The sequence below is a fragment of the Dendropsophus ebraccatus genome, chromosome 4 (assembly GCF_027789765.1).
Source record: "Dendropsophus ebraccatus isolate aDenEbr1 chromosome 4, aDenEbr1.pat, whole genome shotgun sequence".
NCBI lineage: Eukaryota > Metazoa > Chordata > Amphibia > Anura > Hylidae > Dendropsophus > Dendropsophus ebraccatus.
Genome location: NC_091457.1, coordinates 101,460,439 through 101,484,266, shown reverse-complemented (window position 1 = coordinate 101,484,266; position 23,828 = coordinate 101,460,439). Strand labels below are relative to the sequence as shown.

Here is a 23,828-nt window from a genome sequence, read left to right as displayed (position 1 = left end):
TGCATTAAAAAAGCTAATTGGCGCTCCCTTCCTTCTGAGCCCCGCTGTGTGCCCATACGGTGGTTTACGCCAACATATGGGGTACTGTTGTACTCAAGAGAACCTGCGTTACAAATTTTGGGGTGCTTTTTTTCTCATGTTCCTTTTGAAAATTAGAAACTTTAATCTAAACGTATATATTATTGGAAAATTTTAATTTTCCATTTTTTTACGGACTAATGGTGAACACTTTCCTCCAGCCCCTGTAGGGTTAAAATGCTCATTATACCCCTAGATTAATTCTTTAAGGTGTCTAGTTTCCAAAATGGGGTCACTTATGGGGGTTTCCAGTATACAAGCCTCCTAAATCCATTTAAAAAAAGAACTGGTCCCTAAAAAAAATCCATTTTGGAAATTTCACGAAAATTTGATATATTGCTAATAAATTTCTAAGCCCCGTAACACCTTAAAAAAGTAAAATATGTTTACCAAATTGTGCCAGAATTAAGAAGACATATTGATAATGTGATTTAGTAACTAATTTATGTGCTATGACTTTTTTTTTAAGAAGCAGAGAATTTCAAAGTTCATAAAATGCAAATTTTTCAAATTTTTCATGATATTTTGATGTTTTTCACAAAAAAAAACACAAAGTAGTGACCAAATTTTGCCACTAACATAAAGTAGCATATGTGACGAAAAAACAATCTCAGAATCGCTAGCATACGTTAAAGCATCACTGAGCTATAAGCGCATAAAGTGAGACAGGTCAGATTTTAAAAAATTAGCTTGGTCATTAAGGCCAAAACAGGCTTTAGAGGCAAGGGGTTAATACAATTACGCTTACTACGGTATATAATATGTTTAATTTTTTTTATTATTATTATGTGTTTAATTTATCAAAATGGGAAAGTTGGGTGATTTAAATTTTTACTGGGGGAGGGGCTATGTCATGTTTTTTAAAACTTTCAATTTTTTTTATTTTTTACATTTTACCTCCCCCTAGGGGACTTTTACATGTTATTGCTATGTTCACACTACGAAAGTTCCATACTAATCACAGCCGTGATTACTACAGAACTTACGTAGTGCTGCCGTCTATGGAATCCCGGCCGGAGTGTATACACATAGTATTCACTCCGGCCTGGATCCCTAGCGGTCAGTTTTTTGCAGCCGCTATTCACTGAATAGCGGGTGCAGAAAACCTGTCAGTGCACACAATGGAGCGTGCAGCGGGGAATTGAGATGCCAGCGCGCACAGATACGCCCACATCCCAATTCAATAAAAATGAAGATCATTGCATAAAGCCTGCCTAGGTTCACAGTAAACAGCATGCCTCTTTACTGAGGAAATTTCAGGTGCAAAACAATACAGGCAAAGTACTGAGCTGGCTTCTCCAGTCTCCGACCACTAGCAGAAGGTTTTATGTGCAAGGGAAAAACCTAAGCTAGCCGTCTTCTTCTAGGTCTCTGCAGGCTTGTGCTCTGGTCAAAGGGCTGGTGACCCAGGGTCTGTAGAGTCAGTATCTTCTTGTTTGTCTTCTGTGTGGTCTAGCAGAGTCTCTTTACCTTTCTAGTCTCTATCTGCAGAACAAAAGGCTATGGACTGACTCTTCCTTTTAAGGCCTCGTTCCCACTGAGCAAAACTAGCGGAATTCCGCGGCGGACAATTCCGAAAGCCGTTAGCCTCCCGCTCATAATGGGAGTCAATGGGAGGCGCGCACTCCTGCTCTGTCCGCGCTGAAGAATGAACATGTTCATTCTTCAGCGCGGACAGGGCAGGAGCGGGCGCCAACGGGGCCTTATACTGTTTGTGAGAAAACTAGATCCTTCTAGTGGGTGGGGGTGGGAAGTGGAGTAAACAACATCTTCAGGAAAAGATAGACTATCACCTAGCTATGAAGACAGACGTTCTTTTTATGATAGATCTCACATACCTCCTCCCCAAACAGACCAATTAAGCAGGGCCAATCAAGCAGGGCAAGAGCCTAAAGGCCCTATTGCACCAAAAGATCTGACGACAGATTATCTGCCAAAGATTTGAAGTAAACCCAGGAGTGGATTTGAAAAGGGGAGAAATCCAGTCTTTCCTTTATGACCTGTTCTCTGATTATAGTCTGTTCCTGAGTTTGGCTTCAAATCTTCGGCAGATAATCTGTCGTCAGATCTGTTGGTGGAATAGGGCCTTAATTGATCTGTTTGGGAAAGAGTTATATGAGGTGTATTATGATAGCAAATGTCTGCACATGCCCATGATCAAAGGTGCCCTTACTCTTGGGTACTACAAGGGGGAGTGGGGATTGTGCTTGCATAATAAAGAAGATAAACTTACCTATCCCCGTGTCCCTGCAGCACCACCACGCAGTGTCCCCTGCTGGTCTGCTGGATCTCGCGATCCTGCGACATCACAACCCGGCTCAGTGACTGAGGCAGGACTTTTTGCAGTCACTTACTGGCTGAGCATGTAGTTCCTGCTGGGTCCTGACACAGGAAGCCAGAAGAAACAGGAGCTGACAGTCAGCAGTGGCACTGTGGCTCCAGGGGCAGGAGGACAGGTTTTTTTTTCAACTTTATCTCTTTTTCTCTCTCTGGCTTTCTACATAACACAGTCCTCAGTCTGGGGCATTGACGGAATGGCCTACTACAGGATACATAGACCCCAGTGCAGTGTCCCAGAACAGCCCTTCTTATGCTCATACTTTTATTATAACCAGTTCTGTTCTGGAAAGCTATGGTCCACTGCAAACTGCGTGTATTGTGTCACCCCTGCAGTATTCAGGTCTGCTATTTTATTCATTTATGGCATGTTTATTCAGGTATCAGTGCCTAATGGTATTATGTCGCCTCCTAGTGTTCAAGTATGGTACTCCTCATGTATATTTCTCTGTATATGCCTAATGGTATGATTATGCAGTGGCTGGATGTCACGTGACTGTGCCCTGCTTCCATGGTAATACCAATGGTCATCGAGTTTTTGGCTGGGGTTACGATGTGACTTCTTGTTCTGCCTCAGTCTTGTTCTCCACCTTCAGGAGACAAGTTCAGAGTCTATCTCCTATCCCAGAGGGGATAGGTTGTGTGTTTGTCCTCTCTCCCTGCTAAGAGAGAGGCCTGCGTGTGCTCTGCTGCTCCGGTCCACTGGCTGTGTTCCTGTCTCAAGTCTCAAGATTCTCATCTGGGTGCCGTTCTTCAGTCATTCTTCAGTTCCTCTCATCATCATCTTCTCTAATCATCAACAGCAAGTATTTCATTCAAGTCTCATTCCACCCAGCATCTCAACTTCAGTTTCACTACTACTCCCATCATTCATCACGCTACTCTCACAGCCTATTGCAGCATCACCCATTACTCTGCTTTATTCAAGTCTGCCTTATACCCGGTTGCATCCGGAGAGACTGTTGCTACTAGTTACCACCGTTACAATAAATATACAACTACCGTTGTTTCTGAACCTTGGCATTGGTGTGATAATTGGTGCCCTGACTAAGGACAACGAAGAATCGCTTGCCCAGTATTCCCGCATGGTCAGGAGCCCGGTTTCGAGCTGTATCACCCTCGTGCCTACACCGTGACCACATTATCCTACAGCTGCCCCGATTCCTGCCTGTTAGCACCATCTATACTGCGGAGTGGCCCCTAGGGGCCAGGGCGTTGCACCAGCATATATTCCCACAGTCTCTGTTACAGCACTAACATGAGCTAGGGCTCTGCAGTATCTGCGGCACAGGCCCTGGTAATGGCTGCTCCTACATTTACTCGGTGGCGTTAAGGATTATGGTAGCGGGAGAAAGCGTGCGCTGATGTATAGTGCTGCATCTGTGTTCTTCGCACATCGGATAATTGTAGCTTTTACACCATTAATTAGGATAATTGTTGCTTCCCAGCAGGACAGGGAGGGGTCATTTCCTTCCAGTGTTTCTAGTCCCCCCCCCCCCCCCCATATATCTGTATCAGTAAAGGCTGCACTATGCTGCCATTCGCCAAGCGATCTGGTAATATCCGGAGGACATTTATTATTTATGTACAGTATAGCGTGTATGATTTAGGGCTTGCATCCATAAGATGGTTTCCATAGAGGAGACTGTGGTTTCATGTTTGCAGATCAGAGGTTATGACAGAACAACGCATTTCTAAGAATAAAATATATCATGAAGTTTCAACTTTGTCCTAATCTCAAATGATTTGCAGCCTCTCGCAAAATAATCTTTATCAGTGTACTGTATAATATGTTATTCCTCACTCATGTCAATATCTCTGCATGCTGTCAGTAAGTGGCAGCACTCTTTATTTCTTGAGACTAAAAATCCCTCCTGACCTAATACATTTCACACTGAAGGTTTGTTACTGCTGTATCCAGTCAGTATGAGGCAGACATCATGCCCTCCAGACTGGAAAATTTTATCTGCACGGATACATTATAACAATCTATCAGGCCAGGAGAGAAATGAGTGCTGCTGATGCCATTTGCACTGGTGTACAGTTTTGTGCTTAAAGGGGAAGTTCAGGTAAAGCTCCCCTCTTGGGGAGGGGAGGACAAAATAAATAACATCCTCTTACATCCCACTACAGCCGCTGACAGGCTGAGCTGACCAGTCCAGACCAGGAAGCGGCTGGGGACTGGAGCAGGGGAAGTAGGAGCACATTATTTCTGTTATCCTCTCCCTCCCCATCCCCTCCCCATCCCCAAAATAGCTTTGCCCTGACTTCTCCTCTAAGGCCCAATCCACAAATCTGTAGTGCTGTCCGTGGCCCGGATCCACGCTACAGACAGCACTACGGATTGGCATCTGCAGCCGTCCACAATTGCCTGAAAACATTCATAGGTTAATTGGGTTCTGTGCACCAACTGCAGTCCATACTAGAGTCTGCCAGCATCTATTTTGTGACATTGATATCTACTGGTAACATCTACGGGTGTGTAAACAGGACCATAGAACTGAATGGGTACGTAGTCTGTCTGCAAGTGCAGACAAATAAAGTGAACATATGAATGTATCCTAAGTTTCAGCTAATTTTGAATTTAAGATTTTCACAGGTAACAGTTACGTAGAGTTATAAACTCTAGTGATGAGCGAGTACTAAAATGCTCGGATGCTCGTTACTCGAGACAAATATCTCCCAATACTCGAGTGCTCATTTCGAGTAACGAACCCCATTGAAGTCAATGGGAGACTCAAGCATTTTTGTAGGGGACCCAAGTTCGGTAGAGGGAAGGTCTTGTGAAAACCTGTCAACCTCAGAAAATGATGGAAACACCACAGAAATGGACAGGAAACAGCAGGGGCAGCATGTATGCATGCCTCTGAGGCTGCCTAATGGCACCATTATGCCTAATTCTGTGCAACAGCCTGGTTAAAACAGAGGTAGGCATATGGACCACCCAAAAACTCAGCCTGATACAGCATGGCAGTGAGAACGTAGGGAACCATTAAAACAGAGGTAGCATATCATGAACCAGCCAAAAATTTCATCCTGACACAGCATGGCGGTGAGGACAGAGTGAGCAAGGTAGAATCGGTAGCCAGTCAACCTTCCAAAAATTATACCAGAACTAGCATGGCAGTGAGCACACAGAGAACCATTAAAAGTAAGTGAGGAAGCAAGTGAGCCTCCCCAAAATTAGGCCAGACACTGCATGGCATTGAGCACACAGAGAACCATTGAAAGTGAGTGAGGAAGCAAGTGAGCCCACCCAAAAATTGGAGTGAGTCGAGGGGCTGGGATATTTAGTGGACACGAACCCGGGTGCTGACAGCTAACTTGCTAGGCCGGGGGTGGTGAGGCCCCGCCACGGCTAGACCAAAAAAAAAAATAAAACAGCTGGCTGGTTGGCGGGGGCGCGATCGGCGGGCCCCCGGCAACCAGTCCCGCTCCTCGGCAGACATAGTGTGACGTCGGGCAAATGAGTGAGGACACAGAGAACAATACAGTCTTCTTAAGAGGCCCCCGGAATTTGAACAAATACACTTTTAATCCTTTAAAGAGTCTCTAAGAGACGGCAAGTGCGGTAGCCTGTGTATTAAAAAGACCTGGTCAATCCTGCCTTTAAAAAGGCTACGACAACATCCAAGGAAGGTTAGAAGCTACTAATGAAAGGCCTGGTCAATCCTGCCTTCAAAACGGCTAAAACATTCAAGGAAGGTAGAAGGTGCTGTTCATCAGTTTGAGCAACGCCTGTTGGTGCTTACCCACGGCAGTGCTGCTGCGCCTACAACTATAATAGCCGGATTATGGCTAGATTTTGCCTCACACCCTCATGCAGTTTTGCGTGATAGGCATCTCTTTGGAGGTAGGGACGAAGAATAACAATACAGTCTTCTTAAGAGGCCACGGAATTAGAACAAATACACTTTCAATCCTTTAAAGAGTCTCTAAGAGAGGGCAAGTGCGGTAGCCTGTGTATTAAAAAGACCTGGTCAATCCTGCCTTTAAAAAGGCTACAACATCCAAGGAAGGTAGACGGTACTGGTGAAAGGCCTGGTGAATCCTGCCTTCAAAAAGGCTGCTACAACATCCAAGGAAGGAAAGAAGCTACTGGTAAAAGGCCTGATCAATCCTGCCTTCAAAACGGCTAAAACATCCAAGGAAGGTAGAAGGTGCTGTTCACCAGTTTGAGCACCGCCTGTTGGCGCTTACCCACGGCAGTGCTGCTGCGCTTAAAACTAAAATAGCCGGATTATGGCTAGATTTAGCCTCACACCCTCATGCAGTTGTGCGTGATAGGCATCTCTTCGGAGGTAGGGACAAAGAATAACAATACAGTCTTCTTAAGAGGCCCCGAGCTAAAAAATGAAAGGACAGCAGAGAACATCCGCAAGTTGACATCCACAGATTGTCTGGTACGAAATGGACAACACAAGGATGCTAAATTAGGATCCACCATTATCACTCTCTGTTCCTTTGAACAGTGGCGTGTATCTTGGAGTTCTATGCAGGTGTACCACAAATCACAGCAATACAGTGTAGTACACACTAGTTTTGGGGGGGCTGTATGGTACAATCTGGTAGTGGCTGGACCTATACACACACTCTGTGATACCCCCTTACAATGAGCAGTGAAGTTTTATGTAGGTGTACTACAAATCCCAGCAATACAGTGTAGTACCACTGTACGGTACAATCTGGTAGTGGCTGGACCTAGACACACGCTGGGATACCCCCTTACAATGAGCAGTGAAGTTTTATGCAGGTGTACTACAAATCCCAGCAATACAGTGTAGTACCCAATAGTTTAGGTGGGGCTGTACAGTACAATCTGGTAGTGGCTGGACCTATACACACATGCTGGGATACCCCCTTACAATGAGCAGTGAAGTTTTATGCAGGTGTACTACAAATCCCAGCAATACAGTGTAGTACTCACTAGTCTAGGGGGGGCTGTACGGTACAATCTGGTAGTGGCTGGACCTAGACACACGCTGGGATACCCCCTTAGGGTATAAACCCACACACCGTATATGCAGCAGATATGCAACAAATACGCAGCAGATTTGTTGGTACAGATTTGATGCTGTGTTCAGTTATTTAGATCTAATCTGCTGCGAGTTTGCTGCGAGTTTGCTGCGTATCGCAGCAGTAAATACGCTGCATATACGGTGTGTGGGTTTATACCCTTACAATGAGCAGTGAAGTTTTATGCAGGTGTACTACAAATCCCAGCAATACAGTGTAGTACTCACTAGTTTAGGGGGGGGCTGTACGGTACAATCTGGTAGTGGCTGGACCTAGACACACGCTGGGATACCCCCTTACAATGAGCAGTGAAGGTTTATGCAGGTGTACTACAAATCCCAGCAATCCAATGTAGTACAGCAGCACTGCCAGACCCAAAATCAAAAAAGAGTACACTGGGCACTTCTTAGGGGTCTATATGCTACACTTAATGTCCCCTTTCTGCGAGCAGCCGTTCACCACAGTGTGCTGCTGAAATTGTGGTAGCAGCACTGCAAGTCCCAACCAGCAGTCTGTAGTAATACTATTAAAAAACTATTTGAAGCCCTGAAAAGGGCTTTTTGTTTGTATTGCTAGTATTCCCTGCCTACTGGAATGCTAAATCCTACACTGACACTCTCCCTGACCAGCAGCAGCTCTGTCCCTAATCTCTCACAGCATGCGTCTGAAGCGAGCACTGCCGACTGCGCGTTTTATATGGCAGGGTCATCTGATCTGGCCAACCAATCGCTGCTATCGACATGTATGGGTCCCACATGATCGCAGGATGTACCAAAGAGTCTCCTGCATGTTTATTGGCTGAGAAATAGCGCCCAAACTTACAGGAAACGGATGATGAGATTTTCTCGAGTATCGCGAGATGCTCGTCCGAGTAACGAGTACCATCGAGTACCCTAATACTCGATCGAGTACCAAGCTCGGACGAGCATGCTTGCTCATCACTAATAAACTCCCAATAATTTTGCTTAGAATTGCTGAAAAATCACGATTATTGCACTGTTTTCAACATCTTGCCCTCAGCCCACATGTGGTTCTTGCTAAGTACTCCCTGCTCTCTCACCCAGTTGACTGAATTCAGCTCCTCTTATCATAGCAGGATACCTCCACATTTCCACAATTGTCACAGAAGTGTCCCTTCCCCTTGCATGCACTTTTCTAGTAGTCACAGCAGGCTACCTTCACACTTCAATCTTATTTACAGCAGGCTATCACACCATTGTGCTCTCTTCCCTCATAGTCACTGTAACTGCAGGTAACCCGCATGTTCCACCAGTAGTCATAGCTGTCTGTTATAGTGTAACTGCCACCTTCTCTCCACAGATTGTCATGCAGAGAAGCAGCTTCACGCTGGAGGGACGTGGGACTGTTAAATCAGCTGATTCTTTGAAAAAGTCAGGGTAGCAGATGAAATATGTCAGGAACAGGCAGGGATGTAAACTGCTATTGGATCTGTCAGCAGTATGGCTGGGTCAGTAATTAAGTTATTTCAATTAATCTGCCTAGAGCAGCCCCCGGGGCAAGAGAGACCAAGAGAGCGATTACTGGAGAGCGGGTGAGGACTTGACACAGTGCCCCCCCCATGCCTACCAGGTACCTACTGATACTACTGCCCCCACTCCTGATACTACTACTCTCAATTAGTGATGCACAATGCACCGAAATATCGATACTACTATCGATATTTCGGGCAGAAAAACCGTTCGGTACCAGGATTTTCTGGTATCGATACTTTATGTTAAACTGCCTAATAACGCAGCTTAACATAAGGTATAGCGCAGAGAACACGGCCGGCAGCTATCTGAGCGCCGGCCATGTTCTCTGTGTGCCGCCCCCTGCTCCCACCTGTCACTTCCTCGGCCCGCTTGTACTCCGCTCCTGGCGGCGCCAAATTTAAATAGCCGGCACATAGCGATCGCTTGTGTCGGCTATTTTACAGGGTAGATGCCGCTGTCACACCTGACGGCGGCATTTAACCCCTCCTGAGCCGCTCCATATGCAGCAGGAGTCTTCTGCATATGGAAAGACCGCCACTGCTAATGACTGCTGGCCGCGACCTCACGGGCGGCAGTCATTTAACTATTTCCCCCCCACACACACACTCAGGACCCACTGCTGCAGCCGGGTCCCCCGTACCCGCCAGTTCCCGCTGCTGCAGCCGGGTCCCCCGCGCCGCACCACCACCAGGACCTGCCAGTGCAATGCGGTCCCTCGCAGTGTCACACCCTCCAGTGTCCACAATACTGCGCCACCCCCCCTTTCCTTTGGGTCGTCCGGTACAGTGGAACAGCAACTCCCAGCATACCTTCTTGTGGGGAGTTGTTTAACACAAGGAGGTATGCTGGGAGTTGTTGTGTCAGGAGGCTGCTAATGCACTACAACTTCCAGAAACACATATTCTTGTGCACTAAAACTCCCAGCATACCTCCTTGGGCACAAAGAGGTATGCTGGGGGTTGTAGTGCACAAGGAGGTATGCTGCTGGGAGTTGTAGTGCATTAGCAGCCTCCTGACACAACAACTCCCAGCATACCTCTGTGTCCACTACAACTCCCAGCATACCTTCTTGTGGGGAGTTGCTGTGCACAAGCAGGTATGCTGGGAGTTGTTGTGCACAAGGAGGTATGCTGCTGGGAGTTGTTGTGTCAGGAGGCTGCTAATGCACTACAACTCCCAGAAGCATACCTCCTTGTGCACTACAACCCCCAGCATACCTCTTTGTGCACAATGAGGTATGCTGGGGGTTGTAGTGCACAAGAAGTTGTGCTGCTGGAAGTTGTGTCAGGAGGTTGCTGCTGTACAACTGCCACTCCCAGCATACCTCCTTGTGCACTACAACCCTCAACATAACTCCTTATGCACTACATCTCCCAGCATACCTTCTTTTGCACTACAACTCCCAGCATACCTTCTTGTGCACTACAACTCCCAGCACACCTTCTTGTGGGGAGTTGTACACAAGGAGGTATGCTGGAGATTTGTAGTGCACAAGGAGGTATGCTAAGGGTTGTAGTGCACAAGGAGGTATGCTGAAAGTTGCAGTTGTGCAGCAGCAGCCTCCCGACACAACATCCCAGCATACCTCTTTGTGTACTACAACTCCCAGCATACCTCCTTGTGTACTACAACTCCCAGCATTCCTTCTTATGCACCACAACTCCCAGAATACCCGCTTGTGCACTACAAATCGCCACAAGAAGGTATGCTGGGAGTTGTAGTGCATAAGAAGGTATACTGGGAGTTGTTGTGCACAGGGAGGTATGCTGCGGGGTAGAGGGGAATTAAAAAGTGTTAAAAAAAAGTTAAAATTAAAAAAAAATCATTATAAAGGTTCTAATAATCCCTGTTCCCTTTTTTCAAAAAAAATATTATATTTGTATTTTTACATATTTTTTTCAAACTTTTAGTATCGAATTAGTATCGAGTATCGAAATAAGAAAGCTGGTATTGGTATTGAACTCAAAATTCTGGTATCGTGACATCCCTACTCTCAATGCTGCTCCCACACTACTAGTCCCACTCCTGACACTACTCCCACTACTATTTCTACTACTACCCCCACTCCTGATACTCTACTCTCAATACTGCTCCTAACTGAAATAATCAGTACCTTGTCAGTGAAAATACTCTTAGGCTGGGTTCACACTAACGTTTTTCTTATTTGCCAACCAATCCCTCCATATTAATTGAATGGGTAAGCAAAAACTTATGAGCAGACTGATGCAAATCAGTTTGCATCAGTCGGCATCCGTTTGCATCAGTCGGCATCAGTTTGCATATCATTTTATTTTTTCCTTTGGTTTCTCACTTCTGCGCATGCTCTGTGAAATAACTGATGAAAACTGTTAACTTGCAAACGGATGTGAAAGGAAATACTTTCTGTTTAGTCCTCATTGACTATAATGTAAAAAAAAAAAAAAAAAAACGGAAGTGCACTTTCCGTTTGTGTTCCGTTTTTTCAAATGGTGGGAAAAAAACTGGATGCAAGATTTTTTTTTTCGTTTACAAAAACGGAAACCTGACGAAATACATGCAAACGGAGCACAAATGTGACAAACGGAGCACAATAAAAATACATAGAAATGTATGGGGCGTTGGACGGATACGTCAGATTCCGTTTATGTTGTTTAAAAACGGAACAGCTAAACGGAACCGTGGCAGAGAGAAAAACGTCAGTGGGAACCCAGCCTTACAAAATTACAATTTTTTCATGCCATGTACACTTGTCACCTAGTTTTGTGTCACTAAACAACCAGCATGGACATGCCAGTACAAGTACAGAAAAATATAGCACTTACCAGTTTCAGCATGTATACATTAAAGGAGAAGTCTGGCGAAAACTTTTATTAAAGTATTGTATTGCCCCCCAAAAGTTATACAAATCAACAATATACACTTATTACGGGAAATGCTTATAAAGTGCTTTTTTCCCTGCACTTACTACTGCATCAAGGCTTCACTTCCTGGATAAAATGGTGATGTCACGACCGGACTCCCAGAGCTGTGCAGGCTGTGGCTGCTGGAAAGGATGATGGCAGGGGGATGCTCAGTGTCCCTCCAGTGCCCTGTTTCCCTCAGTGTCCCCCTGCCATCATCCACTCCAGCAGCCACAGCCCACACAGCTCTGGGAGTCGAGTCGTGACATCACCATTTTATCCAGGAAATGAAGCCTTGATGCAGTAGTAAGTACAGGGAAAAAAGCACTTTATAAGCTTTTCTCATAATAAGTGTATATTGGTGATTTGTATAAATTTTGGGGGGCAATACAATACCTTAATAAAAATTTTCAACGGACTTCTTCTTTAAAAACATTACAAATATTAAAAACTGTTTGGAACTCACTGTGGGATTACAGAGGATGGCTTGGAGTAACTTACTCAAGTCTCTTGAGTCCAATAAGTAGTACATCTTCTGCATTGCCATTATGTCTCATCTTTATATGCTCTTTGAAACTAGGAGGGTCAAATAGATTGTAGATGTTCTCTAAATGTCATAAAAAGGGGGTGGGTGGTAGAGCCATAATAAAATCTTCTGCAGATGCGGCAGTAAATCACGTAGTGTGTGCGGCAACAAATAAACTCTCACCATAACTTGTGTTCCTCTAATATTATATATGTTTTCTAGAATAAATTGTTTACCGTAGGAAAAGCAACCACATCTGTCATTACCTTTCATGGTATATTCAAACAACGGAATTTGATGGATGCCACTTGAAGTTCTGCCTGCCCCGTTGATTCAATGTGATTTCTCAAGCGCAATCCATGACATGTCAATTCTTTGGAGGGGGCGCCGATTGCTCTTGAGAAATTACACCGGGACAGGCGGGACTACAAGCGACATCTGCAGCGTAGATTTCACTTGAAATTCCTCACCAATTCCGTAGTGTGAACATACCCTTAAAGAGGCACTTTGTAACCAAACTTTATTCTTGTCACTGCAGGTTAGCGCACTCCTGACTAGTATATTCTTAAAGGGGTATTCCCCCCAAAATCTTTTTGACACTATGTAAAAGCCCATCCACAGCTTCACATATTGGCCAATACAAGTTATTATGTGTTCGGTGTCCTTTTGCTGCTTTTCCTGTCTCCTCACCCCACGTGCATGCAGAGAATGAGCTCAGTCCAGTCCACCCCGACACACTCCCTCCTCCTGGCCCCCACCCTCGGAGTCGGGGGTCACGTGTCCTCCCTCCCATCAATAGGCTGAAGTGAGGACACCTGACAGCCCCTGCTGCCGAAGTCTATCTCCACCTCCCTCAGCCTCCTCACTCTGTGTCTCTTTCTGTCAGCATACACAGTCCATGCTGATCAGTTTCCTTCTCCCTCCTCCCCAGCAGCTCTCCCCCCTCCTCCCCCCATGCTGACAACTTTCTCCCTCACGGTGTGTGTAGCCCGCTCTGGGCAGCTTTCCCCCCTCCCCCCATTCTTTTATCTCTCTCATTCTCTGTGTGTGAAGCCCCGGACTCTGTCATTTGCATAAAGCTGTGAGTGTTAGCTGTCAGGGACCGGACTGCAGGAGACCAGAATGACTCAGGGGAGGAGGTGGTTGCTGTCATGGAGGGGGCTACACAGCCCAAACAGTAATCCTGCAGCAGGACTGGGAAGGGTGTCAGCTGTCAGAGTCCTAACCAGGCACTGCTGCAGATCAGTCTCCCTCTCTGACTGCTCTATGGCAATGACACGTAGCCCCCCCCCTTCCCTCATGGAATGTAGTAATGAGGAGCAGTTGGCAGGAAAGAAAGCTAAGGAAGAACTGCATGATGGGAAATGTAGTTTCCTGGCCAGCACCATCTTGGACATAAACTTTTCAAAACTTTTGAACCAGGAACATCAGCAGCTAGAAAGCTGGCTCAAAATACTCAGGGGGACTTGGTAAGTGAGACCAGCTAGGTTTGGGAGCATTAAATTTTTTAGCGCTTGGGGGGGAATAGCCCTTTGAGGCTTTTCCCTTAAGAACAGGTTCACTTTAAGGCTATTTTCACACATATTATTTCTGTCAGTCTTTTTTCAACCAAAACCAGGAGTGGGCTGAAAACAGAATGGCCATGACAACACAATGCCTTTTTTGGTCGTTTGATGGCTGTTTTTGTTTAGTTTTGTCATTTAGCTGCCAATTAATGTCCGTATTTTTAACTAATGGGCTTTATTTTGAAATAACAAACATTATTTGGCCGCAAATATACACTTGTCATAAAAAATAGTCATTCAGCGGGCAAAAAAGGACATTCTGTGGTCGTGGCCCAACTGCGGCATCTTTTTTATAATTCTGCCCTGTCAGTTCTGCTCCTGATTTTGTTTGAAAAAAGACTGACAGAAATACTATGTGTGAACATAGGCTTTCTGCATTTTCAACCTGCTCTGGGTTTTGGTTGAAAAAATACTGATCAAAATTCTTTGTGTGAACATAGCCTAAGGATGTACCAATTTTTTTTTCTTCTTTAAAGAGTCACTGTCGTATTTTTTTTTTTTTGCAGAAATCAATAGTCCAGGCGATTTTAAGAAACTTTGTAATTGGGTTTATTAGCCAAATCTGCCATTATCTGCATGTAAAAAGCCTTTTCCCAGGTCCCCCCCCTCCTTCCTCTTTTTCATCCACTCTGAAAAATCTGAAAATTGTGACTTGTTGCAGGAGACGTCCCCTGTCTGCTCTAGGGAGAGGGGAGGGGGGAGGAGGAAGGAGGGAGTTAGCCGGCAGCAGAAAGCAGATAACAGAGGATTACAGGCACGGAGCTGGGTGACAGCTGTAATCCGAGCTCAGACAGGTCACTGGTGATGGTCAGAACAGATAACGGGTGAGGGATTTGTAGATTAACTCTTTGTTGTCCTGTTTTGGTCTTTTCTTTAGCTCTCTCCATAGGAGAACAATGAAGACAGGGGGGAGAGCTTCAAACTGCTTTTTCATGATAAAAATGCATTTTTCGGATAATAAACCCAATTACAAAGTTTCTTAAAATCGCCTGGACTATTGATTTCTGCAAAAAAAAAATTCACGACAGTGACACTTTAAGGGTACAAACCCACACACCGTATACGCAGCAGATACGCAACAAATACGCAGCAGATTTGATGCTGTGTTCAGTTATTTAGATCTAATCTGCTGTGTATTTGCTGCGTATTTGCTGCGTATCACAGCAGTAAATACGCTGCGTATACGGTGTGTGGGTTTATACCCTTAATATTTAACTTGATCGTATCTGCAAGGCGATTGCACTGGAAGGAGAATACAAACCGACAATTGTTTTTCTTTTTTTCTTTGTGTTTTTTTAAAAATAATTTTTATTAACGGGGAACTATAAGCAGGTTAGATGAATCTAACCTCCTGATACCAGCACGGGAACAGCGCCAAAGATGAAGGTAATGCGCCCCGTACGCACTAGGGAGCTATCAGAAGGTTAGGGTCTATTTACACAGAGAGATTTTCTGACAGATTATCTGCCAAAGATTTAAAGCCAAATCCAGAAACAGACTATAAGCAGAGATCAGGTCATAAAGGAAAGCCTGTTCCTTATTTCAAATCTATTCCTGGCTTTGGCTTCAAATCTTTGGCAGATAATCTTTCTGTGTAAATGGACCCTTACCTGCTGATAGTTTCCCATTAGAGCAAATGTACCATCAGGTACAATGTTTTTTTTTTTACATTACCTGATCGGTGCCGATAGGGATCTGATGTTACATTTGCTTTAAACATCTCTTTCCTGGGAATGACTGCTGCCCTTTTCACTGCTTCATTTAAAAGATGTTCTGGGTGATAAGGTGAAATTTTGATGTTGACCTGACTCTATGGAGACAAGTCACTACCCAGGTATAGGATGGTTTCAGATTAAAGTTAGCAGCTGCAGTTCTGCTAACAACTTAAAATCACAGACACAGACAACTCATGTACGTATCAGTAATGTAAGTTTGGGAAGCGCCCCCTTTATTAATTTTATAGACAGAATATGGGGCGGCACTACTCATACACAGTGTATTCACATGAATTACATAAACATTCAATACAGGCGGGGTCTTAAGTCACAAGACACATACATATCACACTCTAATAGGTCATTCCATAGATGGTCAGCAGTTTCCTGTCCTGCGCAGTCAAGCTGGCACAATGTGTTGTTTACCATATATATAGGTTAAAAGGTTAGAAAAATACATTCTTTGCTAAGACACCTTCACATCATTCCCAGAACCCTATTTAACAAAACAGTCAGCTTTCTTCTAAGAATGGCCTTCAAACCTGATAAGGAGTCGTGAGACATATTTCATGATGAGAAACATTTCTTGTTGTGCCATGTATCAGAAGTTTCAAGGTAAGGAATGTCCCAGTAATTAGGAATCATCAAATAAACCCTATCAAGGGTAATCTCTATTAAGTAAGTTGGACTTAAGCTCTAGCCTTTTTTCCAAAAAATCTTGTTCTGGACTGTTTATTTTTCTTAGTGGGAGAAACTGGCTAAACGGTAGTGCTCGTTTGATATGCGAAGGATGGTAGCTATCATAAGGTAAAAAGGTGCTTGAAGCAAAAGTCTATCGATAACTTTTTGCAATCAGAGATCCACTTGTTATCTTTACCAGAACATCCAAAAATTCTAGTTTTTTTGACGGTGAATTTGCTGGTAAATTTCAGGTAGGCTACAAAATTATTTGTTGCCCTCCCACGCCATAAAAATATCTAAAAATCTATACCAAGTTTTTATATATGGAAGGATTGGATTGTCAACACAAAAAACAACAACTTTTTTTTGCTTCTATTACTACCAGAAGAGTACTTGAAATCTTCCATGCTACTGGGGTCCACATAACTGTGCCATTACATTGGTTATACCAGCTATCAGCAACTTGAAAGTAATTATTTTTCAAAATCAGTGTCAAAGCCACGCACACAAAGGTTCAGATTTATGTGCGCCCTCTCTATACCCGACAGCTAATAGCCGACACGAAGCTATCGTCCATGCCGGCTGTAAACCATTTAGATTACATCGTTAAAACTGACAGCAGCATTTATGTGGCCTAAAATTACCTCATTGGTGGTTCAGTGTTCTGGAACAGCTCCCCCCAGCGAGATTGCAAAGAACTGATCCAGTCCGAGGCCTGACACCAGCAATTGATACAGGCTGCCTTCCCCTAGTTCTGAGCTGCTGCTTTCTGCTGAAGATATAAATTACTGTGTGTGAGCTTTTCTTTCCGTCTCCCCCTGCATCCCCTCCCTTTCGAGGCGGCTGATGGTGTGTTTACACACACACACAGATTTATCTGTAAGATTTTTTTAAACCAACGCCATAAACGTATTTGAAGAGAGGAGAAATCTCAGTCTTTTCGTTATGACTCTATTTATAGTCTTTTCCTGGCTTTGGCTTCAAAAATCTGTCAAATAAATCTCTCTTTGTTATTGCATGGAATTGCCCATACTTTTAAATTATCACATTCCTGATCACGCACTGTGAGCGACATAAGTGCAGAAGACCACCAAAGTGCGAGACTGCTGATTTTTGATCACATCCTGGAAAAAAATTGAATAAAAAGTTATCAAAAAGCTACATATACACAAGTGTGCTACCGGTAAAAAGTACAGATTTTGATGTAAAAAGTTATAGATAAAAAGTCAAAATAGAGCAATTTTAACCACATTTATTTAGTTTTTTAAGATTTCATTTATTAAAAGTAGTAAAATAATATAAAAGCTATATGAATTGGGTATCGTTGGAATTGTACTGACTTAGGGTACATCCACGCGCTCTCCGTAAACTGTCCATAGTAAGAACGGTGTCCTGCAGAGTGGATCTCTGAGCTCCCCGCATCATGATTAATTATGATGTTGGGAGCTCTGATACTATTTGAAAGTTTGTACTGGTGTACTATCACAGCCGTGCGGCTTTAACAGTTCACCAGTGTGAACATTTAAAAAGTATATTAATTCTTCATGAAGCACGGAGGTCTGAGATCCACTCCGCAGGACACTGTCTGTACTACGGACAGTTTGTTGAGAGTGCGTGAACGTACCCTTAACCCTTTCATGACCCAGCCCAAAATTACCTAAGTGATCGCGCCAATTCTAAGAGCTATATCATTTTCATTTTTCTATCTACATGGCCACATAAGGGCTTGTTTTTTTAAAGAAAATGTGTACTTTTTGGCAGACTCTGCCTGTGGCAGACTCTACGAGTAGAACGCCAGCCACCACAGAGACCTCCGGCAGTACCTCTCAGTAAGAGTCCTCCGGCGGTCTGGGAAAGTGGGATCTCTGCAATCACAGTGGGGGGGCTCCTGTCACCTGTCACTAGGCCCTATTGGACAAAAGGATTATCGGCTTATAATGTCCGTTACGGACGATAATCGTCCTGTGTAATAAAACTCAACGATCAGCCGACAGGCTGCAGTGCATGATAACATAGGTACATAGATAACATCAGTTTTACCACATGGTGAATGGCATAGAGATGAAATTCCCCCGAAATGAAAAAAATTGTTGTTGTTTTTCAATTTTACCTTAAATATTTTTTCTCAGTTTCAAAGCATATTTTATAGAAAGTGTGTCATTACAAATTGCAATTGGTGTCACAAAAATAAGACCTCATATGAGTCTGTAGGTGAAAAATAAAAGCGCTATGGCCTTTTAAACACCAGGAGGAAAAAACACAAGTGCAGAACTGTTCAAAATCTTTTTCCTTTCTGTCCTGGCCGAGCCAGTCACCTGTAGGTCATTGGATATAAGTGCACTGTCATCATTTGTACCGTCTGTAAAGCCTGTGTAGAACTGGTATCTACCAACATATGGTCACTGTTTAGGAGTTATTGTTCTTAATATAGTATAAGATTTTATTCAGTAACAGTATGGTGGTCATGGCAGTCATAATGATGTGATGGTATTATTTGTCCCTCGTATACAGGTATTGTTGGTAATACTGGTCTTGGTATGGGTTTTCCAGCAACTTCAACATCAACATCAACAATTTTAAAGATAACTAGAAAATAATGACACAGACACGAATGTCACTTTTTCTTTTGCAAGATGGTGGTCTGCCTTCTTTTAATAATAGCTTTATTAACCATACCAATAAACAGGCGTGTAGTGCTGAAATCTCAAATGATGGTCTGTAAGCAATATGCCCACAACAGACTCATGCCGTGCAAGTCCTCCTTACTAACCCACACGCCTGCTAAGCAGGTATTTTCCGCCAGCTGTGACTTAATTAGCAGAATAACTTCACACAGTAAATAAACTAAGTGAACAGCACTGTAAATTACTTATAACCAAAAAGAAGGGAGGGCGGGCGAACTGGCTGAAGGTCAGCTCTGTGAACTGAGGAGACATGGGGTTGGGTGAGGTGACTGCATGGGCTGGAAGGAGTTAGGAGGGAGTGACTTTCTGCTATTGGCACTTTTGCCCTGGGAAAAACACCAGTTGGAGGATGGAAGAAAAAGGGGCTTGTGGAAGGGAGATATGAATCAGACTCTTTGCAGTTGACCCTTTCTAGTGTGTATTTGCAGCAGCAGACTGCAAGGGGGTGAGATGAAGGTGCCACGTGCAGTCAGTGTGCACCCTCTATTAAAGAGGCCCATTAAGATTTTGTCAGCCAAAAGCCTACATAAACTTGGAGCTGACCTTGCCCCTGCTGCAGTACAAATAGATCGTCAAAGATGTGGGTCCTGCATCTTTTTTTTTTTTTTTTTTTTAAAGCTTATGTGGTTGTCTCACCAAACTAATTTCTTTATCCTTATTACAGAAAAATGAATGGTTATGTTTGAACTGCCAAACTCAGCGGTTATTAGAGGGAAGCCTAGGAGATGCTCCACCATCACCCTTACCATCATCTAAACAAGGTTCACCAAGGCACCAGCCGGGAATCTCTGCAGGAGCATCTCCCAAACATGTCCCTGGAGGTCTGTCATCAGGGTTACAAAGACACCAGCCAGTTCCAAGCCAGACAGGATCTCCCCATCACCAGAAATCTGCACCTGTACCCACAGCATCTCCTCAGCATCAGACAGGAGCAGTGAGTCAACAGAGGGGGACTGCCGGACACACCCCAGATAACATTCCTGACAAGAGAAGTTCTCAACAAAACCACCTCAGGAGTTCAGAACTAATCAAGAATGAAGATAGAACCATTCTGGAAGATGTAACCCAGCCTAGAGCTCCTGCAGATTCTCAAAAGTTGTCAAAGCAGATGGTGCCAAAGGGAAAAACCGTGGGCAGTAAAAAAGAGTCTGGATCAAAGAATGGGAAGTCATCCTCTGAGATTCAAAAGATGAGAGATCAAGAGGTGAGTTGTTAATGAAGTTAATTGAAAGTGAAAGAAGTTGGGGTGATTTTGGACACAGAAGGCTGTATTTAAAGGAGAACTCCAGCCAAAATGTATTTTTTTATTTGTTATTACATAAGCAAAGTTAGATAAAATCCTAATGTACACTAAATATGGGAAATTCACATACAGTGCTATTTTCCTCAATTTAGTAGTTCAGACAGCCTTCAATTTCTCTAAAAAAAAAGGTGCGTCACAAATCGGTGTATTTACATGAAGTGTCCAGCAGAGGGCGCAGTATATGTAGACATTACATTGTAACAATAGCTAGGGCCTTTCCTGTGCTTTACTGACAAAATTCAGCTACTGTGCCCCCCCCCCCCCCCGCCTTGACAGGAGCCGTGTAGTGGAAAAAAGTGTGTCCCCACTGCCTCTCTCCCGCTGCAGTAATTGATCATGTTCGACGGGAGATACGACGGGATTACCAGTCTATCCTGTGTGCAGCGTGGCGAACGCTCCTCTGTTGCGGTCCCTGCTGCCTCTCTCCCGCCAAACATGATCAATAACTGCACACTGCACCCAGTTGGTACGTGTTGGTGTTCCGTTCGCAGTGACCAGGGGGGGAGTTTGGGGGTCTTTGGGGGGGGGGGAATGTTTTCACTGGAGGCTCCTTTTAGGGCGTGAGGGAGTTGGCGGCGGGTAGCATCCAGCACATAGGACGGGGCTGCGGTGTTACTTGTAATGAGATCGGGTTGCCCGGGGGGAGGGTTAGTTTGGGGGTCTTCGGGGGGGGGGGGATTTTTGCACTGCAGGGCTCCTGTCAGTGCGGGGGGGGGATTGAGGGGGCCACAGTAGCTGAATTTTGTGAGTAAAGTACAGGAAAGGCCCGAGCTATTGTTACCTTGTAATGTCTACATATACCGCACCCAGGGGCTGGCTGGCAGATTTTAGCCTGGGGGGCAAGCACACGGCACTGGCCCTTGACTGGCAGGCTAGCGGCCCATCCACCACCCTGGCCCTTACCTGGTATTACCCTCCCCAAATAAGTGCGGGAAAGGAAGATTACACATGCGCCACAGAATTATAGTATTGTGGCCAGTGTTCCCAGCCACGAAAAGCCCTTGTGATATACATCTATTGGATTAAAGGGAACCTAGCTCCAGGTGCACAGCATAGTACCTTAGGATGCCTTTAAACAGAGAGATTTATCTGACCGATGTTTGAAGCCAAAGCCAGGAACAGACTATAAGCAGAGAACAGGTAATAAAGGAAAAACTGAGATTTCTCCTCTTTTCAACTCCATTCCTGGCTTTGGCTTCAAAAATCTGTCAGCTAAATCTGTCTGTGTGAATGCACCCTTAAGGTACCATGCTGTGTACCCGGTGACCCTGTTATCAGTGCTGTAATGCCCTTTTGGTTCTCTTATCATGTTAAAACCATCAGCCCTGAATCTCTGCAGCACCAGCTGTTATCAGAGGATGTACTACAACTCCCAGCATATCCTGAGGGCTGCAGACTGTAAGTAAATGCTGGGAGTTGTAGTGTTTGCAGCTGTTGTACTTGGAGGATTCCTGGTGTATTGTATACTGGAGGCTTTGTGGGAGATCAGAATACATAGTTCTGTGGGGGATCAGTGTGTGGATGTGACCCCAGAATAGAACTAATAGGGGATAGAAGAAATATACCGTTACTGACCAAATCCAATACACCAGTATATAAGAAACATATATTGTCACTGTGACCACAACCATTACCACCCCATACTAACTAATAGCACCACACCATAACTGAGATCCAGTATAACAAGACCAATAATACCAGTATAAAAGAAACAAATATCACAACCCCTTCACCACCACCGCCATTACTAACTAACATCCACTGTACAAATACCAGGATCATCCCCATAGAAGGTTCTCATTATTAAAATGTGTCTGCTGGTTGTGATCTCATGTGTAATCAAAGATACATAATGAACTGCTAGATAGCTATTTCCTACTGGATATCTATCTATCTATCTATCTCCTATCTATCTATCTATCTATCTATCTATCTATCTCCTATCTATCTATCTCCTATCTATCTCCTATCTATCTATCTATCTATCTATCTATCTATCTATCTATCTCCTATCTATCTATCATCTATCTATTATCTATCTATCTATCTATCTCCTATCTATCTATCTATCTATCTATCATCTATCTATTATCTATCTATCTATCTATCTATCTATCTATCTATCTATCTATCTATCTATCTATCTCCTATCTATCTCCTATCTATCTATCTATCTATCTATCTATCTATCTATCTATCTATCTCCTGTCTATCTATCTATCTCCTATCTATCTCCTATCTATCTATCTCCTATCTATCTCCTATCTATCTATCTCCTATCTATCTCCTATCTATCTATCTATCTATCTATCTATCTATCTATCTATCTATCTATCTATCTATCTATCTATCTATCTATCCATCTCCTATCTATCTATCTATCTATCTCCTATCTATCTATCTCCTATCTACCTATCTATCTCCTATCTCCTATCTCTCTATCTATCTATCTATCTCCTATCTATCTATCTATCTATCTATCTATCTCCTATCTATCTATCTATCCATTATCTATCTATCTATCTATCTATCTATCTATCTATCTATCTCCTATCTATCTATCTATCTATCTCCTATCTATCTATCTATCTATCTATCTATCTATCTATCTATCTCCTATCTATCTATCTATCTATCTATCTATCTTCTATCTATCTATCTCCTATCTATCTTCTATCTATCTCCTATCTATCTATCTATCTATCTATCTCCTATCTATCTCCTATCTATCTATCTCCTATCTATCTATCTATCTATCTATCTATCTCCTATCTATCTATCTATCTATCTATCTATCTATCTATCTATCTCCTATCTATCTATCTATCTATCTATCTATCTATCTATCTATCTATCTCCTATCTATCTATCTATCTATCTCCTATCTATCTATCTATCTATCACCTATCTATCTCCTATCTATCTCCGGTATAAGAACACTGACAATAGAACACAGTTGTCAAACTCCGTCCCTCCAGTTGTTACAACACTACAAATCCCATCATGACTGGACAGATAAACCATGACGGGAATTGTAGTTTTGCAACATCTGGAGGGACATAGTTTGACACCCCTGATAAGTTAAAAGACCTTATAAGTTATTATAGTGCAGTTACATTCAGTGACTCACAGTAGGCGTCTTCTCTGCATGAAGAGACGTCCACTTTTCCTTTTCTTCTCCATCCGGCTCCGGCCATCATGAAGGCTTCTCTGGCCATGACTCCTCTCCACGGGATCTGTCAGACAGACATTTTAGGCTTCTTGCTCCAGCAACATCCTCATCAATACATCCCTCCATATAGAATAGCCCCCCGCTGCACATCTCTCCATATAGAATAGCCCACCTGTGCATCCCCCATATAGGATAGCCCCCCCCTGTGCATCCCCCCATATAGAATAGCCCCCTTGTGCAACCCCCCTCGTAGAATAGCCCCCTGTGCATCCCCCCTCATAGAATAGCCCCCTGTGCATCCCCCTTCATAGAATAGCCCCCTGTGCGTTCTCCTTTATAGAATAGCTCCCCCTGTGCATCCCCCTTATAGAAAAGCCCC

The 23,828-nt window shown here is 43.8% G+C and overlaps 1 protein-coding gene across 1 annotated transcript in view; it reads left to right on the top strand.

The window, feature by feature from the left end:
- Nucleotides 1-23,828, top strand: part of BSN (bassoon presynaptic cytomatrix protein) — a 178,297-nt gene that overhangs the window by 120,831 nt on the left and 33,638 nt on the right. Inside the window, exon 4 of the mRNA XM_069966489.1 lies at nucleotides 19,639-20,178. Coding sequence (XP_069822590.1) covers nucleotides 19,639-20,178 — 540 coding nt within the window. The remainder of the gene's footprint in view (nucleotides 1-19,638; nucleotides 20,179-23,828) is intronic.